This window comes from Rattus norvegicus, chromosome 11, assembly GCF_036323735.1.
Source record: "Rattus norvegicus strain BN/NHsdMcwi chromosome 11, GRCr8, whole genome shotgun sequence".
In the NCBI taxonomy this organism is placed as follows: Eukaryota; Metazoa; Chordata; class Mammalia; order Rodentia; family Muridae; genus Rattus; species Rattus norvegicus.
Genome location: NC_086029.1, coordinates 80,058,191 through 80,084,911, shown reverse-complemented (window position 1 = coordinate 80,084,911; position 26,721 = coordinate 80,058,191). Strand labels below are relative to the sequence as shown.

Sequence of the window (26,721 nt, the reverse complement as noted above, 5' to 3'; positions counted from 1 at the left end):
GACTATTTAAATATATTAAAATTAAGAACAATACCGATGGAGCTCCCCAGCAGTTCAGTAGCTGCACAGACGCCATGGTTACTGTGTTGGACAGTGTACCGTACACTTCTCTGCAGACAGTTCCCTGGACAGTGTTGTCCAGTCCCACCTCAGGGTGGTTTTCCATTTGTGCACATGGTCTCCTTGGACGTGTGAGGCTGGCTGTGCTGTCTCTGGGGCTTGTGTCTCAGCTCACCAAATCCTAGGAGTAGGCTCCACTCAACTTCCTCTGTGTTAGGCTCCTGAGGGGGCCTCAAGGACTTTGTGTCACATTTGTTTTCTCTATCTCAAGAGACTCTTCACATGAATTTTAGAGACCAGGTTATGTCTACCAGCGGGTCCTACTAGTATTCTTGCTGACCATCTACTGACAGAAAACACATTTAGCACACAACAGAAAGGGTCCTTACATTAAGCTCGGAGCCGGAAAAACAGGCTGTGAGGTTTTAGTGTTCTGTGACTCTACTTCAGCAGAACATAGTGGTGACTGGAGGTATGTTTCTCTAAGCTATCAAGAAATGTGATATTCGGGAATATCTTTATACATAAATGGTTGAGGGCGAGGGTGAAGGGAGAGACAAATGCTAAATAGAATTCGAAAGCCGGAGAGCACAAGTATAAGATGGTCAGTCCCAGTGACTGCTGCGTCCCAGGGACTGCTGCATCAGGATTTCCCACAGCCTTAATGGGGTGAAGCCACTCTTGTTTCCTCAATGTGCTGGTAACCATGTTCATAGTGCAAACGGAGACGCTGTCTGCTTCTCGTGAGAGCCAGAAAGGGGCACTGCAGAACAGTTACTTCTCTCTCCACTGAGGACCCTGAATAGATTGTGGCCATGACAAACAAGAAAGGAGTGGGCCAGCAACCAGCTATGAGATCTGACCAGGTGAGAAAGAGCGTGTCAGGTGAAATAGAAGGTTTAGCAGGAGCTTTGATCCACTCGACGGGCAGCCAGATGCCCGGCATTTACCCCGTCAGTGCGCTCAGCCAGATCCCGCGTACATACTTGTTGTGGAAGTCATAGATCTCCTGGATGTTGCCGAAGATGATGTGCTCCTTATTGAGGATCCCAGGCGGTATCTCTTCCACGCCACTGGTCATTTCCCACAGGTAGGTCTGTAAGACAGGGACAGACTCATCGCTGGTGCGCATGCCACAAGAGACCCAGACAAAAGGGGCCCCCTCAGTCATGAGGGGAGAATGGGACCGTGACTGTGTATGGAGTTCAAGAGGCGAAGACGCATTTAACAAGTGGAGCAAAAAGAAAGAGAACCTGACTGCTACGTTACTCTGAACCTTAGAGAGGGCAGGCTCCGGTCTTGTCATTCATTAGATCTGTGTCACGGTCTATGTTTCGAAATGAAGTGTCTGACATACTTTTCTCCCTTGATGCTGCACCTTTCTTTCCTTTCCCTTTCCTCCTCCCTCCTTCCTTCCTTTTTTCTTCCTTCCTTCCTTCCTCCCTCCCCCCTCTCCTTCCTTTCTTCCTTCCTTCCTTTTTTAAAGTCTGGGTCTTAGCTCCAGCTTGAGCGACATTTAGACCTTCTTTTCAAAAGCACTTCAAACTCCCAAGCAGTTGCGCTAGACTCTGGAAGACCTCCCCGACGGCCTTTTTATTCTCCAGCAGAAGAGCAAGGGCACTGAGTTGCTCTCAAAGGGTTGACAAGGGCCAGGTGGCACTTCCACAATGGGGCTGGGGACTGACTGCTGGGAGACTTACCTCCAAGCACTCGTGTAGGTCTCTTACATAAGCCTTCTCGGTCTGGAGCAGTTCAGCCATAATGAATCTGGGAGGAAACAAATGGGCTTTCAGTTGCTCATGGATACATCGCCTCCTCTCCGACTTCACTTCCTCACCCCAGCCCTGTTTTCAGCTATACCAAGAACGTCTTCCGCCTCCGGAGCTCTCTCACCCTGGTCACTCGCTCTCCATCCCTTCTTCACGTCTGTGTTCAGCCAGGCCCACTCTCTTGTTCTTTCCCACTCGTGTCTACATCACTGTGCTGAGATGCGTTGCTGTCAACTGTATGTGTGTACAGGAGCGTCTGCACAAGATATGTGGCTGCTCGCACTGGAGCGCAGCAGCTAGACGGTCTGAACAACAGCGTTCTACATCTCTCTTACAGCTCCCAGAATGGTATCTGCTCGGTAGTTCATAGATTTACACTGACATCGTTCAGGGCTCAAATTAAACAGGCTCCAAGTCAGGCAGCGATGACTTGAGCTCAGGGCTTTACAGTTTTTCTGTAAAGAATCAGGTTTTGTTTTTTGAGCTGTTCGGTCTCTAGCATAACCACAGCTGCTGTAACCTGAGAGGCAGCACAGAGTAAGTGCAGATATGTTCCAACTGAACTAGGGTACTAAAAGTTTTACATGTCTCCATATGATAGTCTCTGTTTGATTTCTTCAGCCAGTTAGTATACTCATTTTAGATTACAGACTACACAGAACAGAGGATGAACCCAATTTGACTTGTAGGCCACAGTTTGCTGATCTCTGACCTTGGCTGGTCCTGCTCAGAATTTAATGACTATCTCCAATGAGATTTATTTGCATCCAGACCTGTGCACATGAAATTTGCACGTGCTATATATAGTGACTGATGGGCTTCAGGCTCCTGTGAACAGAGTTTTATGCTCTGTATCTTTAAGAAAAGGACTCCTTCCTTGGACTCCTAAGTAACACAATGGACCTGAGCATGTATGACTTCATTGTGCATCTGTTTACTCTCCCTCTGCATAATTTTTATTAGAAATAGTGCTTGGTAGCCAGCATATGATGATCTAATTAATACAACCTATAGTTTACACACATCTTACACTCTCAGTATCAGTTCTGCATATAGTTCATGCCGAGAGTTCCCATTTTCAGGAATTGAAAAATTTGAGAAATGATGTCCTCAAGGTGTGTCCTTTTGAAAGCATGACCAGAAATAATATGCGAGCAGTTTTTTTTCCTGGATTTTTATCTTGGTGTTCTCCCTTAAAGCAATGTATCGTTCTCGTAGTGGCCTTCTACTAAGCTTAAAGGATTGATGTAAAGACTACACTTCTGCAGAGGTCAACTAGCCACTCTCTTCGTATTGTTCCTTTGCTGGTAGAGTGGAAAGTGTGTGAATATTGCAGTTAGACAAGCAGGGACTGAATTACGAATCTATCAATCACTGGAAGTAAGACCTGCTTCTTCAGACCCCAGGACTTCTTATCTATAACACAGATGACCACCAGGACTGCTGCAAGGAGGAAGTAAGATCCTGTGAGAAACAGCCTGGTGCATGGGATCCTGAGAGACGCTCAGAGACTAAGCCTTAGGTTGCTAAGAAACTAGGGCAGATCTGAAGGAGCACAGCCAGCTTGGGTTTCCTTTCTTCCTCTTGTCATTTCTTTCTGACTTGCTTCCTTTATGTTGGCCATCTTTGCGCTTTGCAGTGCGCTCCTCCATTCTCTCCACTGCCTGCTGCTTGCTGTTTTCCCCTTTACAAAAAAGGAGCCGGGAGGGTCGGCCAAATAGAATCCTCTCCTTTGCTTCTCTGTTAGAGCCTGAATTCTGTCCTACAGAATCAATATATTCTAATCCATCCCTCCATTCCTCAGATCTTGGCTTTATTTGGAAATAGTCGTCACAGTACAGAGTGGGATGGGTCTCAATCCAAAATGGCCACTAGTGTACTTACAGAAGGGCAAATAAGGCACAAATAATCAGGAAGAATGTCACATGAATGTGAAGGTTCCACTAACGGATGAGGGGAGAGGCCTAGAGTAGATCTTTCCCACAGTCCCCTCAGAGGGAACGGAACCTTCAGATTCCTTGGTTGTTGATCTCTGGCTTCCAGGACACATACATTTCTGTTGTTGAAGTCACTCAGCTGTGGTCCTTTGTTACACAGCTCTACAAACCAATATAACCCCCCATGGAAGACTCTGCTTCATGGACCAGCATTTGTTTCTTCAGTCTTAAAGCCGTGATCCCTTTCCGTCTTGATCAAATTAACTTCTTAATCCTAGACACACTGATTTTTTTCCTAGTATTACGCAGAATATGATATTCTTTCTAAAGCTTCTCCCATGATCTCTGCATGGATCTTTTTTTTTATAACTTCGGCTTAAAGAAAGTAAAATGCAAAGATATTGTAAGATGGCCATAGCCCATTCTTCTCATGTTCAAGGTCCTACAGTTCGTGATTAATGTGAGATGTGAGGCAGCCACCGCCTAAGCTGCCAACCAGAAGAGCAATGTGTTGTGCCCAGGTGCAGTGAAAGTTCACCGAGAACGTAGCCTCGGCGGGTTGGTTCTAGGATCCCTGTGGGTACCCAAAACTGCGGCTGCCTAAGTTCCTCCTGTAAAATGTCATAGTGTCTACATATAAGTTACACACATCCCACACACTTTACATAACCTCTAGGCTACTCATAATGCCCAAGACACTGCGAGTGCACAAACAGTGGCTGGCTTATCCTGTAAAATGACGAGAAGGTAGTCTGCATGTTCAATACAAGCATAATTTCCCCTAGATATTTATAATCCAGGGATGGCTAAATGGGAGGATACAGAGGGCTGGCTGAACTTGGAGAACAGACCAGGAATCTAAGGATAAATTGGTCCCAAGCTCTTTAAATGGATTTCAGCTCTAACCATTCTTATTCTGAGAATAATAGGCAACTTCAGAGTCTCCCACCATGGTTAGCGTCCCCTTTCTCTCTTAGCTGCCTCGTCTCCATGTGGGCCAGCTGAGGCAGAGGAGTAAACTTATCAACTTTACCTCTGACATCTACAATTCACTCTCAGGGTCAGTTTCAAGATACATCTTTCTTTCCATTTAAAATATTATTCACCAGAAAGATCTATGTACGAAAGGACGCACAGAGGAAAACTCACTGGCTGGGGGAGACATAGGTCTTAAGGTTTAGGGTTTGACCACTTTACTTGAGGCTGCTCTGTTTTGGAGCATGGACCTGGAGATATCTGAACCAGATGTGGGCGTGGGGGAGGGGAGATGTTGGAATTCCTCATACAGCATCTTATTTTCTTCTGGACCAAGCACATTCCTAAAATTAAAGTAAGAAAACTGATGCTATCAGCTGTTTTTCCTTCCTTCTGTCCTTCCTTCCTTCTGCCCTTCCTTCCTTCTGTCCTTTCCTTCTGTCTTTTCTTCCTTCCTTCTGCCCTTCCTTCTGTCCTTCCTTTCTTCCTTTTCCCTCCTCCCTCCTTTCTTAATCCCCCCCCCCTTTTCAGATAGAGTCTCATTACATAGCTCAGACTGGCCTTGACCTGCCAATCTTCCTGTCTTAACCTCTTGAGTGCTGGCATGAGAGGTATGTGTCACTATATTCAGCTATGGGTTTATTCATTATGTAATTTTGGATAACTTCTCGTCCCTTACCAAAGGTTTTGGTTTCCATATCCAATAATATTCTATAAACTTCTCTTAGTCCACTGTGGTATCCCTGTTGCTCTGGGAACCACACTTCATATAAGAGAGCATAAAATATTCCTTATCATCAAAGAGTTTATAATCTGGTTAGTGAGACATGGCCACAGAATACATCCATCCATCTATCTATCTATCTATCTATCTATCTATCTATCTATCTATCTATCTATCTCTTCATCTTCAGAAAGGAATGGAACGACAGTAAGGAAGAACTCTGAAATGAGGCTGACTGAGGTGGGGCCAAATGTTGAGGAGTCCATGGTTACATGGAGTGGTTTGGTTTGGTTACTGTTGAGCTCTGACACTGTGAAATAAAATTTGATGGTCTGAAGCACAGGTATCCCCTGGAAAGTTCCTGCTACATGAAAAGCAGTTGGATACAGTAGAGATCTGAGAGGCAGAGAGGTGCCAGTAAACCCATCTCTTCAACGTCCACCCCAACACCTGCAGGTAGACCAGATGACTCATCAAACCATCACAAGGGATGGGTAGCAGGAGAAATTGAGGAAGAGACTTTGAGCTGCAGTGAGAGCCCCTCTCCCCCCCCACATACTCTTTCTTTCGAGCTGACTTCCGTTTCTCTTCATTGACCTCGTGGTTAGCATCCCGGAGCTTGACCTCCCGGTCTGAAAGGCTTGCTGGGATAATGTCCAGCTCTAGGTCCTTGTTATCCTGCATGAGAAATGTCACAGAGGTCACCTTGGGGAAGTGGTAAAACAGTGTAATGGAAGTGGGTGACAAGATGGGTGATCCTTCAAGGTGTCTCCATAGGGTAATTGTGCCTTTCAGGTAAAAAAAGCTGTAGAATGTTCTGACCAAACATTTAGTGCTACTATCTCTAGTTACATATAAGTATTTGTTTTCTAGGCCTTTGGCTTTGATTAAATATAAACACGAATCAGCCAGAATTGGTTCCTCACCAATAAAATAAACAGGAATCAGGAACACAGGAAAAGTCCGAAAACATTTCATTTGTCAAGAGAAAATAAACTATTTTTATTTAAGCAGGCATTTCCCCTTGGAAACAGGAATGGAATTCCTGATCAGTGACTGAACCTTGTAATTGCTCATCCTCGCTTGCTTAAGCTCTCATTGGTGTTATGTACGAAAGGACGCCCAGAGGAAAACTCACTGGCTGGGGGAGACATAGGCCTTAAGGTTTAGGGTTTGACGACTTTACTTGAGGCTGCTCTGTTTTGGAGCATGGACCTGTTTAAAGACATGAGTGGATTAAATGCCAGGCTGGATTTAGCTTTTAATTCATAGGTTACTGACCTCTATTATTAAAAAAAAGGAGATTAAAAGCCGGTCTTCTTTTGCTTCATGGAACTTAGTACCTCCTTTTAGTTGAAGTGTCAAACAGCCTTTATACACACTGTGCCCCTTATTCCTGAAAACCACTCATGTATATGTGAGGGACTCTAATCCTTGGCTCATTAACATAACTGGTTAGATGCTAGTACTGATGAGACCAAAAGAAAGGGTTTACTCCACAGTTAACTACACGGAAAGAAAAAAACCCTCTGCTTCATAGTCAGAGGCCTTGCTCCTGGTCAGCCAATCCTGCAGGACATAGAACATTAATCGTGATGGGGGAGGGTGGTGGGAGATGGGGGGGATGAATGGATCAGCAATGCTCCCCAAGCCTGTTAAAAATGCATGAGGTTCGTGGGCTCTGTAGCTCAGAAGACTACCTTGGAAACACACTACTCCTTCTATGGTGGTGCAGCGGTGGCACTGAGGGGAGGAGAAGAGAGGCAGCTCCAGGGGATAGCACCTCATACGTACCTCCGTGTTGACTCCCAGGGCTTTCTCCAGGGTGTACCGGTACTTCCCCATCCTCAGGGAGAAATCCCGGTAGTGCTTGTCCACCGTGGTCACCCATTTCCGTATCTCTGTGGCATGGATGTGGCCCTTTTCCACAAAGCTGTCTGCTAGCTGGATCAGAAGCTTCACCTTCTCTTTTGTTTGCTGTCCCAAGAGATAGCCGTACGTTACTGGACCACATTATTCTCAGGACTGTTTGCCTCAAGCCCCCTCTGCTCTGCAGGGTACCCTCCCAGTAGATGCTGGGTTTGCAGGTCAACTTTGTTACCCACCTGTTGGGTGGCTTAGAACAAATTATTAAAATCTCCTGTGCTCTGCCAGTTTCTTTACCCACCGAATAGGTATCATAGTAGCACCTGCTTCATGAAGTTATGGAGAACATTAATGGGCCAATGATGCCTACTGTCTAGAACGTGTCCGGCACACAGTAGGTGCTTACTAGAGCTACTGTAAGAACCTTTGCTGTGGTACACTGTCTTCCAGGTGTGATATGGCCACAATGCTCTTGAACTGTCAGCAGCTCTGATCACCTACAGGAGAGCTGTGTAAAATTGGTCCTATTCACTCTCTTTCCATCATGGAGGAGAGGTAGGGCTTCAGTGGCCTAACCTTCCCAAGGATTTGTAGACAGTTAAAGGTTATTAGGGGGGAAGTTCTCACAAGGCCATACCAATTCCAAAAGATATACAAGCAGCTAACAGTTGCTGGGGGCAATGGCATTTCCTGCAGTGGTACAGTGGCTTGTACCTTCCCCATGCTCCTGTAGGTGGTAACTCCTGTAAGTCCCTCTGGGGTGTAAATGTTTCTTTGGTCTGACATTGGTACCTTAACTAGCTGAGAGGCATTTGTTCATGTCTGCAGAACATGGAGAAAGTTCACGCAACTAGTTAAGTCAGAAATGTTATTTCAACCACTGCTATTGATATGAGATCTCTTCTATTAATATAGCCATTTATTAACTTATAGTGCACACTGTCATCATATTTGAGACTCTTTAAGATGTATGCAGACAGGGATGGAGAAGTGTTTGTGAGCCAGACACAGAAACTTGAGGTTCAGCTTTTAAAGCTGGTCCAAAATCACATCACCAGTAATGGCAGTCGTGCTTGCCTCTGATCCTGTGATCCTGGTTCCTGCCTCTCTCTGTACTCAAGGCAGGCACTAAACATCATGCAAACTAGGACAGGCTAGGATCTGGTGAATCTGACTAGCAGACCTCTATCTGCTTAACTGAGATTTTTGTCTTTCTGTCTGTTCGAGGGAGATATTAAGGGCTAATCTGTCAACAGTCTGACGTGTGTTGGGTTAACTTCATTTGTAACCAGAATATGTTTAGGATTTCCTCTGTCTACTGTTCTCTGTAGAGAGCTGTGGGTTGGGCTTCAGGGATAAACAAAAGGAGAAACAAAAAATATATTCATTTGCCCCTATCTGAAATCTCCAGAGGGAACAAGATTTTCATACAAAATAGTTGACGGCTCGGGGCATCGTGTAATTGAATGTCAAAGTGAGAAGTATGTTACAACAGAGGGATTTTACAGTGCAGCGGACGAAGGCGGGTCTGTATGGGAAGGCAGAGAAGGCCTGCTGGGAAGACACAGAAACAGAAGGATGAGGTCAGCAAACGCCTGCTCACCTTTTAGTATAGAAGTGTGGATTTTAAAACTAAAATCTATCAGAGATACCTGGGAAATCTTAGGGAAAAGGAAATAACATTTAAATAATATGCTATGAAGAAAATGTCCTTTTGAGAAAAGGAGGGGCAAAGCTTGAAAGATAGCAGATCTTTCCCATCTTGCAAGATACAGAGTGAAAAAGCTGGTAAGCCGGACACCATGGAAAAGAAACCTGGAGTCACAGTCACCGCTGAGAAGGATGACCGAGAGAGAGAGAGAGAGAGAGAGAGAGAGAGAGAGAGAGAGAGAGAGAGAGAGAGAGACCTGACCTGGTTGGGAAACTGGAACTCAGCGGCTAAGTCCAAGACCGAAATGTGGAAAAACAAAGAGAAGATTCTCTCCAGCATCATAAAACTGTGCGGGGCTGATGAAAAAGCTGGTGGCCACACACCTAAGCTTTGCAGGATGCACAGATATCATCCCACTGACAGTTTGCACAAAGCTGCTGGCCACAGCAAAAGCCCTTTGGCGAGTGTGTGAGACAGGCATGCCATCAGCATTCTGGGTCATCCTTAAGGGATACCAGGGGATCAGGAGGACGGTTTTCCTTATGCAGCTGTGGTGGCTTGCTACTTGTAACTGATCCTTCCCCCTCAACCGAGTCCCTCTGTGTAGAACACATCTGAACCCTGTCTTTGTCTCCTCCATAAGAATTCATTATCAGCCATGTAAAATTCCCAAACGCACTGATGTTACTTCAAGATGCAGCAGTGGCAGCCTCAGACACCTGGAAGGTGGGATCCTTACCACAGGAAGAGAAAGATGAGCTTACAGAACATCACAAGGTTGACGTTCTCCTTGGCAAGTTTTGCCAAGGATCAAAGCTATTCCTCCGTGCCTGAGCTATGTGCAATCCATTTTCTTGATAACAAATGGAATTCACCATGAAAGATTAGTGGTCTGAACTTCTTACCAAGAATCTGAGCAGACAATTGATTTATTACAAGAAGACAGCAGGGCCTTTCTTTATCTCACCATTCTAGACTCTAATGGTCCTGACTACCCCACCAGCCCTTTCCAGGCTCACCATCCATGTCCCTCCCTAAGAGAGCAATGCTGGGGTGGGAGCAGAGTGCTCTGCCTGAAGTATGACTAGCGCACAACATAAGTAGTCTTCTCCTCTTTCAGCATGGTGGGCTGGCCATAGGCTAGAGTCAAGGGCTGGAGGAGCTTTGGAATGGAATAGAAGAGGTGGGTGTGAGGCTTGGAGGAATATCTCTCCACCATGAAACAACAATAGTAACCACACCAGGAACTGACTAAGACAAGAAACCTGGGGTCCCGAAGACTTGCATGTTATTTCTCTCAGGGTTTTATTTTTTTTTTTCCTGTGAGGAAATATTTTTAACTTGCTATTCTCTTGAAAGAGGCTAATTTTTGTTCTAATCATCAAGAACCCCTTTTTATATAAAAGTCTTGGAAGTCACTATTCTCTGCTTCTGGTCAGGTGACTTGACTGAAGACAGTGTCCTCAGCTTGGCAGTGACTGGTGCGCTGGTGGAACCTGGATTAGAAGGCATCGGAGCTGACTGGGATCAATACGGTGAAAGCTCGGGAGTGAGGTCATGACTGAGATTCCTCTGTGTCCTCACAGAGGCCGGGAGTCAACAGTCAGCAGACAGCGTGGTCAAGCTCCACCCCACCTGACTTTGCAGGAGCCCATCTCTGAGGTTCTCCACTACTGAACCACAGCCATGCTGGATGTCATCCCCACACATGGTGGGGATGTCGCCGCCTATACATCCTACCCTCAGGCAGGTAGCCCTCCCTGCAGACAGGTGGGTATATCCCCACGGTTCCACTTAAGGCCTCTACTTCAGCATGGGATAGTTACTGATGTGTCCTCTTCAGCGGGCCTGAAAACTCAACCTTCCACCTTACTCATCTGTCCATCCTCACTGCGTAGCTCGATCTGGTATTTTAGCTTTGGCTTCAGCTCACTGCTGGGTGAGCAAAGCTAGACCAATCAGCCCAATGGGGTACCAACATGACCATGCCTGCCCGCCTCCCAGAATGCAAAATGAAACCATGAGACCTGTCATGTTCTTGCCTGTAGCTGATGAGAAGAGAGGCCAAAACCTGTCCCATAAGAACAGCCCCTCAGTTGGGCAATTGTTTTCCAGGTGTCCTGGGTTTTAAACAAGTCTGTTTAAGAAGGGACCCTGGCCACATGGTGACTCAGCTGAGGGCGTTTCTCTGGTGATCTGAATTACAGAGGCAGGAGTCAGAGGGGTTGCAGAGTGGAAGAGAAAACACAGAAGAAAGGCAGGGAAAGTAACCATTAGGGACTTTGGAGGCAGAACAGAAGGACCATGTGAGAGCTGAGGTTTGAGCAATGTGGGTTACACAGAGGAACTCCCCCGCTCTCATGTTCCTTCTGACAGACAGGAGCTTAGTGCTACTAAGTATACAGGGACACCGGAAGCTGCACACACTGCCGGTAAGCGCTGCTTTGGAATTGGAAGGTCCTCAGAATTAAACAGAGAGGCATAGGATCACCCAGCCGTTGCACTCCCATGTGTACATATAAGTGGACCAAAAGAACACGCTCACACGAAACTTGTACACAGTGTTAATGATAACGCCATTCATAAGACCTCCAAACTGAACACCAGTCATGTGATAAACAGGAAGTAAACTGCCAGGGGCTAAATGACAGAGCTAGATCTGCATAACGAAATATTATTTGGCCATCAAAAGAGATGACAAGCTGACACACTAAAACCCAGGTGGATAAGGAAAACACGACGCTAAGGGAAAAGAGGCCAGGCACCGAGGATTACATATCAAATGATTCTAATTCTGTGAAATGTACGGCGTGGGCCTGTGCCTGAGGGAGAAGGGAGGAAGGAATTATTCCTAACGCATATGGGTTTTCTGGAACTCCTCAGCTGTGGCGATGATTATAGGAGATCCTGAATATACTAAAAATCCCACTGGATTGTAAAAAAAAAACGAAAAGAAAAAAAGAAAAGAAAAAAATCTAGAAACCACTTTGTTTTTTAGAAAATAAAAACAGAGTTCTGTGAGAAGCTGCAAAGCTCAACTTCCCTGTCATCAGCCGCCATTTCCCCTATAATTTTTGGAACAACAGAAAGTATCATTTGTATTCTTCTAACTAGAAGCCTATAGGCACAGCACAATGTGCAATTGTGTGTTCTTATCGTCACTAAATCTGTCTCACTTTTATATAAAATTGCCGTTCTATATTCAGTGTTTCTTCGGCTTGATCTTGTCTCTGTGGAGTATAATAATCCAGCATCACTCATCGCTCTATGCGCTTGTGAGGGCCGCCATATTTCACTCAAGGTCAGTTTGCTCTCCATACCAAGTTCACTTGACTGGTTATAAGGATTAGAAGCCAGAGCTGACCGGTTAAAGGAAGTTCGTCTCAGGGGAACTGGACTGAGGTGGGGCGGGCGTCTTCAGTCATAGGCTCCTCCTCTGAGCTGAGGATATTCTGACGCAAAGGACTCTGAGATGGAGACCATGCTATACCGGGGCACCGTAACTGCTAACAGACACAGCTCAGTTGGGAAGACAGGAAATAGAGAGAGCCAAGCTAGAAAAGCCATATTAACATAGACTGAGCGTCATAGTTCTGGAATCTAGCCAACATTCCTAATGTTCACGTATGTTGCGACGCCCACTTCCATAATTAGCTGTGTCTGAAGAACACTGGACAAGGTGAATAAAGGTGGCTCGTGTCTTCAGGGAAACTGTAGGAGATGTCCCTGCACAGAGATCCCTTGCAATATTCAGGCTAACATAGGAGATAGCCCTGCACAGACCCCTTATGACTGCTCCTAGAAGGCTGTACAGATGAGGACTGAAACAACAGGGAAGGACCCTGAGGTGTTCAGCAGGGAGATGGGAAGAGGTGGTGCTGGACTGAAAAGGTGGGCTCCTTTCCGAAGCACAAATCAGAAGGAAGGGACACTATTTTTAATGTAGTGAGGCAAAATGATATGATGGATCTCACGGAGGGTGAGAAAGCACATCCACTCTGCTGAAGCCCAAGCTAGGAACAAGGGACTCAGGAATTTCTATGAGTTCCTGAGTTACTGCTCCATCCCGTGAGGCGTACTTCCCAAGGCATTCCAATTTCAAGAATAGATAGATATAAGTAGAATTCAGGTATGTCTTACCTACAGTACCCAGGCCACATGCATTCCCAGAGAGACACGCATGTAGCCCAATGCATTTGTAGATGACTACATGTCACGGGCTGGCTATTCCTGGAAGATGTCTACAATGTGTGCATAGCTTAACATGAGTGTGTCCTTTCACTTTATCAGCTCTGGGGAAACAAAGGGGACCCCAGAATCTGGAGTGTGGTGCTGGGGTGCATTAGCATCTGATGTCCTGTTTGGTGATGTAGTTTGGGGAGAACTTAGGTTCCGAAGGAGACAATCCCAAACATGTGTTCCTTGTGCAACTAGGACAACACAGTTCTGCATACAGAGTCTGTTCTTGCTCCCATAATGTAAAGTTTCCCCACAAAAGAGATACTTGGGGACTCGGGGGGGGGGGGGCTGGGACACTTCCTACCTTGGCAGGCACCCTGAATTCTCCATACTCTTTCAGCAGCTCCTGAGTCTCCTCTGTGGTCTCTCCAGTGGAGGTATGGGTTGAGAGGTAATATTCTCCTGTTTCTTGGATCCAGTCTAGTGCCTGTAGGAGGAAACACCACCACTAGTCCCCAGAAGGCAGCTCTCAGAAGGAAAACATGCCACACTGGGAGGAAGGCTTATGTTTGGGACCCAGGAATTGTGACAGCATGGTGGGTGTGTAGCTCTTAGGGAGTTTTCAAGGTTTTGTTTGTTTGTTTTGTTAATTTTTGGAGGCTCTCCTTTGAGTTAGTACTGCTCACCCACCCCAAAGCAGTAACCTGGAGGCTACCATCTATCAGACTCAGTATTTATGTATAAACTGGGGGCTATTATAGGTCAGACCTGGTGAATACCTGTGCAGCCCATCACATCTCCTGGTGTCAAACTCAGGATTGAATGCTAGAAAATCCAAATCATGGGTAAGGGGAAACCTGATCTCCCTTATCCTGTTACCTCCAGCCCCTGGCTTAACTCTGACTGCTAGTAATGGTTCTCTATACACTCCTCAGCAGTGAGGGAAAGCCAAGGGGACTTCTGGACATACCTGTTTAGCACTGCGTTCAAACACCACATATTGCTGACACTGGTCTAACCGCCGCTTCTTCAAGGTCCAGAAGTGCAGGACGCGATTCTCTCTCTGCAAGAGCTCACTCAAGATGGCTGTGGGTAAAGGGGGTGAGTAGCATCATGGGAAAGCTCTAAGTGAAGTCCCAACTACTTCAATCCCATTACCAAGGGGACCTGTAAGCCTCCCTTTAGGACCAATAAAGGATCAGAAGAAAGGGAATAAAAGCTAGAGATAGATACAACTCCCCAGAAGGGACCAAGAGCAGGGAGAGCTTGGTAACTACCTGTTTCTGAGGATTTCGTCAATATACTACAGTGAACCCGGATTCTCTTCACACTAGTCATGGTAAGAGAGTTTGGAAAGCGAACCCCTAAGACAACAACTGACATAGCTGGTCTGGAGCCTAGCAAGCATAGGAGGCCTCCTGGGGGACTCCTAGGCATTCCCGAGGAGCTTCTGGAGGAGAGGCATGGGATTGGCAGCAGTGAGAAGGTTGTGAAGACATTTGGCCAGTCCACAGAATGAGCTACAGTCTCAGCCCTGCACAGGAGTCAAACATACAGAACTTTAACAGCAGAGCCACTGTTAGAAGCTTCTGGGCAGAGGGTGGGAGAAAGCAGGGCCACAACATGGCAACAAGGACTACATGTTCTCTTGGGCCCAAACACCACACAGGTTTCTATATGATCCTAAGGAAGGTGTAAAGCTCCTCTCACGTCTCCCGAATGATAGTATATTTGAGAATATACGTAAGGCACTCAGTATGACAAGGGAGCCGTGGGGGGTATCCAGTACGTGTCATCTGTCTCTTCACTGCTCTTAATACTGTCTGGTGACCCTGATTGATTTCTTAAGTGTCTTAAGCAGTATGCTCTATGCTTAAGCAGTGAGCAAATTTATTTTGTCTCATAGCTGCTTCTTGTTTCCTGCAAACTATTAAATGTACAGTATTAAATACGCTTGATAAAATATGCAGTAATAAGGGTATAGATAACCATGTTTACTAAGCAGTTACTATGTGTCAGGCACATCCTCATAATGCTCCTGATGCGTGCATCGTGACGGTCCCCACTTTGCAGGTGAAGAAAAGGAGGGAAGACCTGAAACTTGTGCAGACTCATTCAGAGAGGGGGGAGTAGAGTTAAGTCGGATCCTTTGACCTGAGACCACATTCTTAGCTACCCTTGGTCTCCCAGGTCCCTGGGGTTATAAAGTACACATTATGGTACTTTACAGAGATAGCACAACCTGAACTTCTGTGTTTGCTGATTTTACTTATTCTTTAGTTCCCCTCACTGTGCTGGGACTGTAATGATTGACACTGTCCACACCCCCTTCAAGCTTTACTGTAATGATTGACACTGTCCATGCCCCTTCAAGCTAAGATTCTCCGCTGGCCACTGTGGCTACTCTCCATGTATTCATCATAGAAGTTTCCACTCCTTCCCAGAGTGGTCAAGCGCACTTTCTCATTCTCAGACTGACCTCTGACCTCTGGCTCAGCCAGTGACTTTCTCTGACAAAGAGATTTGTTAGCCGATGTGACACAAACAGGGGCACAAATTGTGCCTGTACACCTGACCTGTCCCTTGCTTCCCTGTTGCACGGTGGCAAGAACTCTTGGGTCACCACTGTCCTTTGGACTCGGAGCTCAGAATGGACAGACAAGAACCTTGGCCAACATCTGGAATCAACATCTAACAGCTGTATTGCTGAGCTCAGCCACGGCAACTGATGTTGATGGCTGCAACAGACCATCACTCAGACAACAGAAGCTCGTGGGGGGCAACAATGAAGGTTTTGGATGTGACTTGGCCATCTGCTCCCATATTAAAACCCAGATATAAGTGGCAATGGCTTTGGATCCAGGTGGTAGATGACAGAGAGATAGACGGTATGGTCTCCAGTGTCTGCATCTACTGGGTCAAATCAGCTCGTTTCCTTGTGTTTGTGTCCTGTGGTCAGGGCTCCCTGCTCACTGCACCTTTAGGAACCCAAATTAACCCAATCCAAACAATGGAAGCTCTGGAGAGTTTCCTGTGCTACTATTTCCCCCTGTCTGAGAGATTTCACAGATGCAGGTATATCCAGGCCCCTCTGGGTACCAGTTCCACACAGTGTGGTGGGAATGTGGTCTCTCACTGGTTGGTCTCGCCCAAACTGCCATCTGCAGAAGTCAGAACATATGCTTTGACATGTGCTGGGAGGAGAGTCTGACATGGAGTCAGCCACCCACAGGGCCTCATTCGAAGGCGAAATAACATGTGGAGCTCAGGTCCTCTTCCTGTTTAATTCTCTCCAGTGATTTGAATCATCCCAACTCTTGAGTTATCTGAGCAGGAAAAGGAACTCTCTCTACAGCAGTCTGCTGATCCGCTCTCTGACTCTGGTGTCCCTAAGCCTGGCTCACCCCCACTCCCTGGCCTTAGTCACCAGGGCTGTGTGATATTCTAACTGGGCAAGAGGATTTGTAAAACTTGGTTTCCGCCGGGCGCGGTGGCGCACGCCTGTAGTCCCAGCTACTCGGGAGGCTGAGACAGGAGGATCGCTTGAGTCCAGGAGTTCTGGGCTGTAGTGCGCTATGCCGATCGGGTGTCCGCACTAAGTTCGGCATCAATATGGTGACCTCCTGGGAGCAGGGGACCACCAGGTTGCCTAAGGAGGGGTGAACCGGCCCAGGTCGTAAAACTTGGTTTCCTACATCAAGGCTAATGTTTGTATGGCAAGAGCGAACATTGAAAGAACAAAATGATAATTTAGGCCAAATGTGATCAGACAATAGGCAAAATTAAAGGATATGTGCTGTTTTTCATATACTCCCAGTTTATAGAATTCAAAGAGATAATGAAGATGACCTAGAATAGGTGCTTATGTAAATTCTACCTGCGTACAGAAGGCAGGATCTGACCCTGTAGATCTGAGTGAGTCTGAAATTCCAACTAGTGTCCAAATGATATCAATGTTGCTGAACTGGACACCATGTTTTAAGTAGTAAACCTTTCTACTAAGTGTGGCCCAAGACTTGAATATAAATGAAAAAACAAAACAAAACAGAAAAGGAAAAAAAAAAACAAAACAAACCAACAGGAAATCTTTCAGCATGCTAAGAGACTGTGGATCACCAGGGCTAGTTTCACTCCACACCAGACTGTTACTTCTTAAGGGGAAGCCCCGGAGAACCTGGGATGACCTGAGAGTTAGACACACAGGTGAAGGGGGAGGAGAAGAGGGGCCTGGCCTTTTACCTGTACAATTGAAGTGAGCTGTGGCCCAGTAGGCCTCTTACTCACCTTTTACTTGCTGTTCGGGTCCCCTGGTGTGGCTGGCAACACTGGGCATGCTCACATTGTTCCTGTGGATGTACTTGAGGAACACCTCGGCATTCCGCCGTGCCAGAGTGCAGGCCTAAGAGAAACAAAGATGTGAGGCCCTGTCTCCAGTCCACATGTGGGACAAAGACATGCACAGAGGTGCCTTTTTAGAGGCATTAAGGACTTGACGGTGATGGGGATACTGGAGGGATCCAGAGGGAGAAAAGTTCTGGAGGTCACTTCCGGTCCACAGGATGCTAATTCCAACTTAGAAGGCTCGTACTGTGAGCGCTCCTTTAACCAGGTGCGTCTTCCTTTTCCGTTTCGGACAGAAATCAGAAAGCAGCTGACCCTGCACTATGCTGATTGGGCACTGCTAATGTTCATGCCCATGATGGTTTTCTTCTTTTATAAGAATGTCTCTTACGTGACCACCGTTGAGAGCCCAGGGAACAGAAACCCACGTTAGCACAGCATACTGAGCAAACACACTTCATAACATAATTCTAAATCTAAAGTTAAATTCCCAACAGTTTTAAACGTTTTTGACTGCCGGTCACGTTCACCTTACTTAAACAACACTAACAAGTACTCTCTTGTTGGGAAATATCAACCTCCATTAAAGAATCAGAGCCACCGACGGCTCCCGTCAGCAGGGGCTGGCAGAGAGGACAGGCCACGTTCTCCTGATGGCGGTTAGGACCGAGGGCTGGGAAGAGCGGGAGGAAAGAAGCCTTTCAATTTAGATCCAGATATCCTGACGGAGTATTTCTAGTGTCTCTTAAGCCCATATAATTGATGAATTTCTCTAAAAATCGGTTTTCTCCATAGCTATGAGACTAGTATATACTTGCCTTCACATTTTAAACTAATAATTTAATAATGTATCAACAAATTAATACATAAATTAAATTATCTGTAGATCAAGTGAAGTTTTAAAAATCTTTTTTTTTTTCCCGGAGCTGGGGACCGAACCCAGGGCCTTGCGCTCGCTAGGCAAGCGCTCTACCACTGAGCTAAATCCCCAACCCCAAGTTTTAAAAATCTTACGTTTATCTTCTGACCACACAAATTATACAATTACAATGATTGCTTAATAATAAATATAAATTTAAATGATATGTTTTTGTGATTAGGTAAAAAGTAGCAATGAAGCTGGATCTGGTTAAAGGCAGTTGATGGGCCCAGGAACTCACAGGCTAATGAACTGAAAGCCATTAGTGAGCATCCAAGGCTAAGGACTCTAGACGAATCAATGAGTGATGAACAGAAAGCTGTGCACCATCTGTCGGGCAGAGAATTCCCACAGTTATGGGGAGCTTTTCCTCTACAGCTTTAGGAAAATAGGAAATGCATCAGCCCAGATGGCCCTCTTTCCTCTTTAAAAGAATCATTTCATTTTATGAAGACATAATCTTTTCTTTTCTCTCTGCGTGTGTGTGCGTGTGCGTGTGCATGTCCATACCTGCACGTGAAGAGGCCAGAGCAGGAAGTTGGGTATTTTGTTCAACCACTGTCAACCTTGGCCTCTTGAGACAGCATCTCTAAGAGAACCAGAGCTGGGCTGGCAGCCAGCAAGGCCCAGTGATCCTGCTTCTCTGTCCTCGATAGCACTGGGGATGTGCAGCGCATGAGGCTGACTGGCTCTTTACATGGAGGCCGAGATCCAAACCCAGGTCTTCATGCTTGCACAGCAGGCCTTCATGTTCATACAGCACGTACTTCCCCACTGTGTCATTCGCAACACTTTTATAACTGTACTTTAAACCCTTCCTATGCTCCTTCAATCATTTTTAATTTTATTTTGTAATAGAGAAATTTTAAACTATTTCAAGCTCTGCATGGGAAAATTTCTACTTATCCGTATTAGTTTAATCTGCGTATTCGGGGTTCTGACTGATATCTGTGCAGACCAGACAACAGGAAGGAGGGTGGGTTCATCTGGGGCAGGGGGGTGTCTTAAGAAAGGAACAGAAAGATTTGGTGGCCAAGAGGAGAAGAGCTCTAATAAAAAAGGCAGCTAGTTATAGGAGTGTGACTTCAGTAGTGCTATGTCAGGAAACACAAACTCTGAGAAACCCTAGAAGAACATGAAAGTTTTGAGGTGAGCGGAGCATGTGGAACAGCCTCAACTGGGAAGCCTGCTGCTAGGAGACTTTCAGAAGGACTCCCCTTGCTACTAAAAGCCCATATAGATCAGGGCTGTTTTCCCTCCCTGAAACACCCTCCATAAAGGAGAATAAACATTGTGATATTTATTGTTAATTAAAAATCACTAGATTGATAAGTAGTATCTAAATTTATTGATTTTTTTGCAATATCTACTTACAAAGGGTTCATTTTTTAAAAAAGATTTATTTACTTATTATACGTACACTGTAGTCTTGTCTTCAGACACACAAGAAGAGGGCATCAGACCCCATTACAGATGGTTGTGAGCCACCATGTGATTGCTGGGATTTGAACTCAGGACCTCTGGAAGAGCAGTCAGTGCTCTTAACCACTGAGCTATCTCCTAAAAGGCTCATTTTAATAACTTCATAAGCAGTCTCATACTCTTCAGCCAAAAGATCATTTTAGGGTTACGGTTATTGTTCAGTGATAGAGTGTTAGCCTACCAGGCGTGAGGTTCTGTGTTCAAAACCTAGCACTCTAAAAGAAAACAAATTATTTTTAATAAACTGAATGTAAGTGAGTAAAAGCATGTGACCATAACCACGTGATCTTGGAGCATTCTAACACTGCAGTGGCTATAGTAACGTACCCTATACCCCGATGACACCAGAAGTATCAAAAAAGAAATGAACATTTAAATTTTAGCGTATGGTTTTTACACATTAACCGGGAGCTGTGCCTTCGGCCCCTTCCCTCTTTACATAAGAGGCAGGCAAAGGGAAGCCTTAATGAAGGTGGGTGCTGGAGAGAGGAGAGGGTGAGGCCATGAGACCTGTGTGGCAGTCATATACTGACTGACCTTCAGGAAGGCCTCCTTCTGCTCCAGATGCTTGCTGAGGAGTGGAATGACGTGGTCCATCTCTGCCGCCGGCCCCAGCTTGTCTCTCCCGCCGCACCAGTCTTCGTCTCTCCGGTACTCCTGCTCTAAGCTCTCCAGAACGCTGCACACCTGGGGATGATGGAGGAAGGGGTTCATTAAATGGACTGCTCGGCGGGTAATCTCTGCGACTTCTGCAAGTCTTACACACTTCAGTGAGGTTCACTGTGGTGGTTCAGAGGAGCCACCACACCCGGGATATTTTGAGAACCTTGTGACTGGAGCTTGGACTGTGACTGGAGGTAGGGATTGTGGAATCGTCTCTTTACAGCTGATAGCTAAAGGCTGAAGCTATAGGGGTTGATAGTATCACTCAAGAATGTGATGAAGAATAAGAGGTGAAGAAATAGGCTGGATATTTGGGGGCTTCAAATATGTATAAATAGAGACATACAAAGTGATATATATCTCATGTACGTATATACACATATGTCACATATATCATATATATGCCTAATACATATATATCATGTACATATATACATATATATGAGATATATATCCCATATACATATTCATATGCATGTATATATGGATATATTATGTCATATAGCTATGTTGTTGTAACCTCATGATAATTATGAATTATGTAGACTAGGCTTGGAGAAGATGCTCGATGGCTTGCCTCAGCGTCTGTACTTGTCTGTCAGTCAGGAGCCTCAAGCAGTGGTGAAGGGAAAAGCTGCCTCTCTTGTGTGATTTATGGGCCATAAACGAAAGTCATCTTTCAACTCCCCTGGGGACAGATGTTCAAAGTCCTACCATAAGGCAGTGACATCCTTAGCATCCATCTCTATTACAAAGTCACAGGCTTTCTGAGGAAGAATACATTTGAGTTAACTTCAAAGTCATAATTTTTTTTAGTTATAAAAATTCAGAGAGACCATGCTGGAGGACCTTATAAATGACCTCAGGAGAAAAAACAGAGCATTAGAGAGACTTCACAGGGAGAGTTAGGTTGAGTGTTACAGTGGGAGTCTCGTGGCAGCCTGGTATCAGTGCATGGAGGGTTCAGAAGGTAAAAACTCAGCAGACTCTTGCCTGGTAAGCATAAGAAGAGTGCTTCCATCCCTGGTGTGTCAAAACACAACCAACCAACCAGACAGCAGAACCCCAAACTCCTACACTTTCCTTCAACAGCTTTGGGTACTTGTTGGGAACAGAGTTGGGAGAATAGCTGTAACCATCTTGGCCTTCTCTGAAAAAGTCATTCTTCTTGGTAAAGGGTATGTCTCATCAAGCCCAGACTGGACTTGAATTTTCTTTGCAGCTAAAAGTGACCTTGAAATTCTGGGCAAGGGCCTTATGCACACAAGGCAAGCATTCTACTAACTGAACTACATCCTCACCCAAGGATGTGGTAGTTGGGCAGAATGTTCACTGAGTTATGGACTCAGCTGAATGATGACTCAGGCAGAAGACCCTCCTCATGACTGCCATGTCATGAGAAGTCTGTCTAGCCTCCACCTTTCCTACTTCTTTCAATGCAAGACACAAGGTATGCAAGCTCATGTCCTGATAAAATAGATAACAAGACATACAGAAATGTCAAGACTGAGGCACTTGAGACATATTCCACCATAGGGCAGAATCAAAGACTTAAGAGGTCTGGTACAGTAGATGCTGGGTTCTTTTGACTATGATGCATTTTAAGTAGCTGCTGATCGGGGAGCATGAGAGACACATGAACAAGCTGGATGCAAGGTACACTTTGGAGTCTAGATAAATCAAGTTCGGGGAGATTCTGGATCCTTAAATGGAAAACAAATGCTGATTTACATTATCAAGAATGGGGGTAGTTTGTTACACAGCACTGTTCTGACAATGGCTGACTGATACACGGCTCAAAGCTAGCATCCAACACCCCCGATTTCTACTTCGACAGCTCCATACTGATCTGAGGAGTTGGGGAAATTTATGAAAAAGAAAGTCACATGGTTCCTTGCTGTAAAGGGGGGGAAAAAGGTAAGAAAGCCAATGGTAGTGTTTCCATAAGTCATTTTTTTATCCTCACAGGTTGGTGCCAAGATGCCTGGCTTTTGATGCTGTCCTATAATTTTAGGCAGAAGCCTGCCTCTTTCGCCTTCCGCTCACATCCACAGACATCTCTCTCACCTGCTCAGAGGTCTTGTAAAAGGCCACAGAGGCATTGACGAGTTTCAGCCGGTCCTCCATCTTTAGCATGAGCTGTTGCCAGTGGAGGGCCACCTTCTCCGCACATTCCCGGATAGCATCGGCGTCATAGTGGCCGGCCTGGAGCAGTGCCTCTGCCTTCTGCTGTACCTGCAGGGCGCTCTGGTGCGTCTTCTGCAAGGAAGTGGCATGAAAGAGGGACTGGGCACGAGGGGAGGAGAGACAGGTCCGTGGGAGCAGCCCAGGTGTGATATGGGAGGGGTGGAGTGAGGTGTGGTTGGAAAGATGCAGAGAAGTTAAAGAGCTTTAAGTGACTGATCCACTTGTCACGACGATTAATACATTACTGTCTTTTACAAAAAGGAAATCACACATGCCATTCATCTCTCAGGACCCTACCTCCTGACCCCATTCTTAACTTTCTACTCCCATTACCCTGGATTTTTAAGGCTATTTCAGTCCACACAGTAGAGAAACAGAAGTTGTGTAGAAATCTTGTCTCTGATTGGTCCCTTAATCTCCTTTTCAAATTTAATCACAAAATCGCTCATCGCTGAACTTTCAGTGATTACGGACGCAGCATTTTACAGGTGAAATAAACACTTTCTCCATGAACACTTGTAACACACATCTCGGCTAGCAATGCACAATCTGAAACATTAATGACCAATCGGAAAGGATTCAGGCAGAATGGGTAAACTTGGTAGGTTACTAGATCCAAAGAATGAGCTCTCCTGTCCCCACCCCGCCCCCACAGTCATTTCACCAGAGAAGCAGAGCCCAGCGGGCAAGAGTGAGCTCAAGGCAGGAGTCTTTTGTTCTTTACAATGGCTTTTAGGTGACAGGCTTCTCACTTGCTTTATGGTTTCTGATTAGGACTAACTATGTTCTGGACTTTAACTGGAAGAGGTTGGGGAACCTGGCCAGAGGACTAAGTAGCAGGGTAAAAAAAAGCCAAAGAGGTTCAGGCTTTGTAAGACGAAACACAGATATGTTGATTCCTCTGATGGATACTTTTTATATCTACTTGACACAAGCTAGAGTCACCTGAGAGGAGAGAATGTCAATTAAGAAAATGACTTCATAAAACAGGGCCGCTGACACGTCTGTATTCTGTATAGCATTATCATAATCAGTGATTGATGGGGGAGGGTCTGCCCAATTGTGTGTGGTGCCATCCCTGGGCTGGTGGTCCTGGGTTCTATGAGAAAGCAGACTGAGCAAGCCATGGGGAGCAAGCCAGTAGGCAGCACCCCTCTGTGGTCCCCATCAGCTCCTGCCTCCAGGGTCCTGTCCTGTTGAAGTTCTTGTCTGGATTTTCTTCAAGGACGAACAGTGATGGGGAAGTGATAGCTTTTTCTTTCCCTCCCCAACTTGCTTTGCTGACGACGCTCTACCCCAACAGCGGTACCTTTCCTAGGACAATCCCTGTGAGGGCATCCCAGTGACTGACTTGGGAAAGCTAGTAACATTGCAGCCTTGGCTGCTGGAGCCTCCCAGCTAATGGTGGTGAATGAGGGTGGCTGGAAACAAACGACACTCGACACTCGGGAACTCCTTTCTACTCGGCTCGGGCAGCAGGGCTAAGACCACTTTTATAGCTGACTTAGCACTCCGTGGGGCTGAGGGCAACTCCCTCCTTCCCCCCTAGGCTTCTCCTTGATCTCACCACATACCCCTGCCTTTCTCACTATTAGATTCCATCCTGCACTTCCTACTTAGCTCTGTCTCCAAGGCTTCTATGTGCTCTCCCATCCCCAACCTGCAGCAGCTCCACTACGTCATCTCCACCAGCATCCCTGCCCCCTTTAGGGCTTTTACCCCCTGATGACTGTCTGCTGGGCTCCTCGCTGCTAAATGAATCTAGGGAAAGTAAATAAAAGGGCAGAGCAATCCCTCCAAATCCAGGACTTGGTTTGTTTCCTAAACAAGAGGTTAGAGCCATGCTAACTGCTCACATCCTCGGAGCTCTTATCTGCTCCCCTGGCTTCCATTATTTTCTCTTCAATGAAGCCTCTTCTTAATGTCAGCTCCTCCTCTGGCATCATCTTCTGATGCGAGGGAGCCCGCCTCTCATCCAGGAGCTGTCATCTGTGGCAGGGCAGACTCCGAACCCTCAGTAGAAGCCAAAGCCCTCATACTCGCTGGCCACTTATGCTGGTGGCCTGCTCCTACCCATTTCCCCTGCCCCCTAGAATTAGCTACATTCTTGATCTCATCCCTGACTGCCGTTCCACACTCCTCCCACCCGGCTTCATATACGCATGCTTATTTATGCAGGAGAAACAGCCAATCTTCCTTCTTTCCAGATCCAGTTCATAGATCCACCCTGCACGCTTTTGTTTCATGTGGCGTGCTAGGATTTGTCTTGGGGCCCTGGACATGCCAAGCCCACATTCCGCCATTGGGCCACATCTCCAGTGCCTCGGGGACCGTTTTGGCAGTTCTGCTTAATTTGATGGGGCAGGAAGTGCCCCCGTTATTCTATTCATCCCTAAGGCGTCCATCTTATGAGCGTCACTTCATTCTCTCCGTTCAAAAGCCTTCCGCAGCTCCCTCATTGCTTCTAAGCTAGGTCCAAACTGGCTGTCACAAGAGCCCTCCATGGCATGGTCTGTCTTCACAATACCAACCACACTTTCTCCCCAAACCTCCAAAAGCAAGCCACAAACCTTCCTGCCTTCCCTTCTCTCTTCCTGTCCTTGGTGGATGCCCGAAGCCCTTGTCAATGATCCTCTCTATCCTTTGAAACTTGCCTCAAACCTGCCCTCCTTCAGTGAACCTCTTCAGGTGGCCTGAAACTCAGGGCAAACCCCCTTTCTCTGAACTCCTTTGCTTCTTAGCCAGCTCTTGGAGGGTTCCTGTTGCTTAGAAGGTAAAACTCTCACAGTGAGGGCAGAGGTACGGGGAGGGGGGGTTAGTCAATCAAATGGTTGTCACTCTCCAAGGGTGTGTGTCAATGGCTGCCACGTCTCCAAGGGTGCACATGTGAGTGTGTGCTCTGTGCTGGGCCGTATGATTATGCATTGACTTTTCTGGTTCGCACAGCCCTTCTATGAGGTGGATTTATTTCCTGCTCAGAGACTAAGAGACATCAAGACACAGCAGGCTAAACAGCGTGCCTCAAAACCTACATCAAAAACAAGTGGTAAAACCGGACTCCTGACCTATTCCCAAACTTACATTCCTTTATGGCACATGAGTCTTTCTCTAGGATTGGAATGACATCTACAGCGTTTCTCATTTGCAAGAAGGTTCTTCAGATGAATGTCAGTGATTACGACAATTACATCTTCTGCCCTTACCATGTAATAACTGTCAGTGTAAACCTGTTTTAATGTTTTATCTCTGGAGAGTGCAGAGAAATCTCCACGTCTGTGTAATTTGTGTGATGTAATAAACTCCGTCCCTTACTCTGAAACTCATTATTCTGTAACAGTTCTGAGTGAGCTTTTCGTCTTTAATTTCCTGAATGATAAATTCTCATCCGCGTGGCCTGATCTTTGCTTTGCTAAGCGTAAGTCATTATTTTGCATCCGTTTTTACTCCTTAGCATCTAATCCTATTGAGTGTTAAGAGTTTTAAGACGTGGGTTATCAAGGACATTAATATTTAGTAGGTGTGAGTGCAAGAAAATTGAACAAAATCAATTGAATTTATTATCCAGTATTAACCAATTTTCTGGTAGGATATTTATGCTCAAATGCATAGGAGGATTTCATATAAAAATGGATTTTTAAAGTTGAGCTTCTCAGTCTGAAAGTTGTGGTTTCCGAAGGCACAACAGGGCATCCAGAGAACTAACAAGTAAGAATCCATTTTGCTTAATAAACTACACTGGGTTGAAGCACTGTTTGGTTCTCTGTGCAGTGTTCTGGGGCTGTTTTCCTGAAAACAAGGCTTATCAGGGACAAATTCTGACTTTCCTGGAAACCACCAAAGCAAGGCTTAGAACGGTCCAAGCTTGGCCAGGGACATTCCAATGTATGACTGCTTTTCTAAATTAATTATCAATAATCCTTTCTTTTTTTTGTCCTTTTGTTTGAGATAGGGTCTATTTACATAACCTC

General features: G+C 45.9%; 1 protein-coding gene across 36 annotated transcripts in view; it reads right to left on the bottom strand.

Moving 5' to 3' along the window:
* Kalrn (kalirin, RhoGEF kinase) overlaps positions 1–26,721 on the bottom strand; it is a 605,866-nt gene that overhangs the window by 224,299 nt on the left and 354,846 nt on the right. For 25 of the 36 annotated variants that reach the window (XM_039088642.2, XM_039088661.2, XM_039088640.2 and 22 more), the window contains 9 exons: positions 22,634–22,852; positions 20,441–20,590; positions 17,446–17,560; positions 14,132–14,247; positions 13,526–13,648; positions 7,260–7,442; positions 6,025–6,143; positions 1,761–1,827; positions 1,047–1,156 (listed from right to left, as the gene is read on the bottom strand). In XM_039088642.2, coding sequence (XP_038944570.1) covers positions 1,047–1,156; positions 1,761–1,827; positions 6,025–6,143; positions 7,260–7,442; positions 13,526–13,648; positions 14,132–14,247; positions 17,446–17,560; positions 20,441–20,590; positions 22,634–22,852 — 1,202 coding nt within the window. 36 annotated transcript variants of the gene reach the window in all.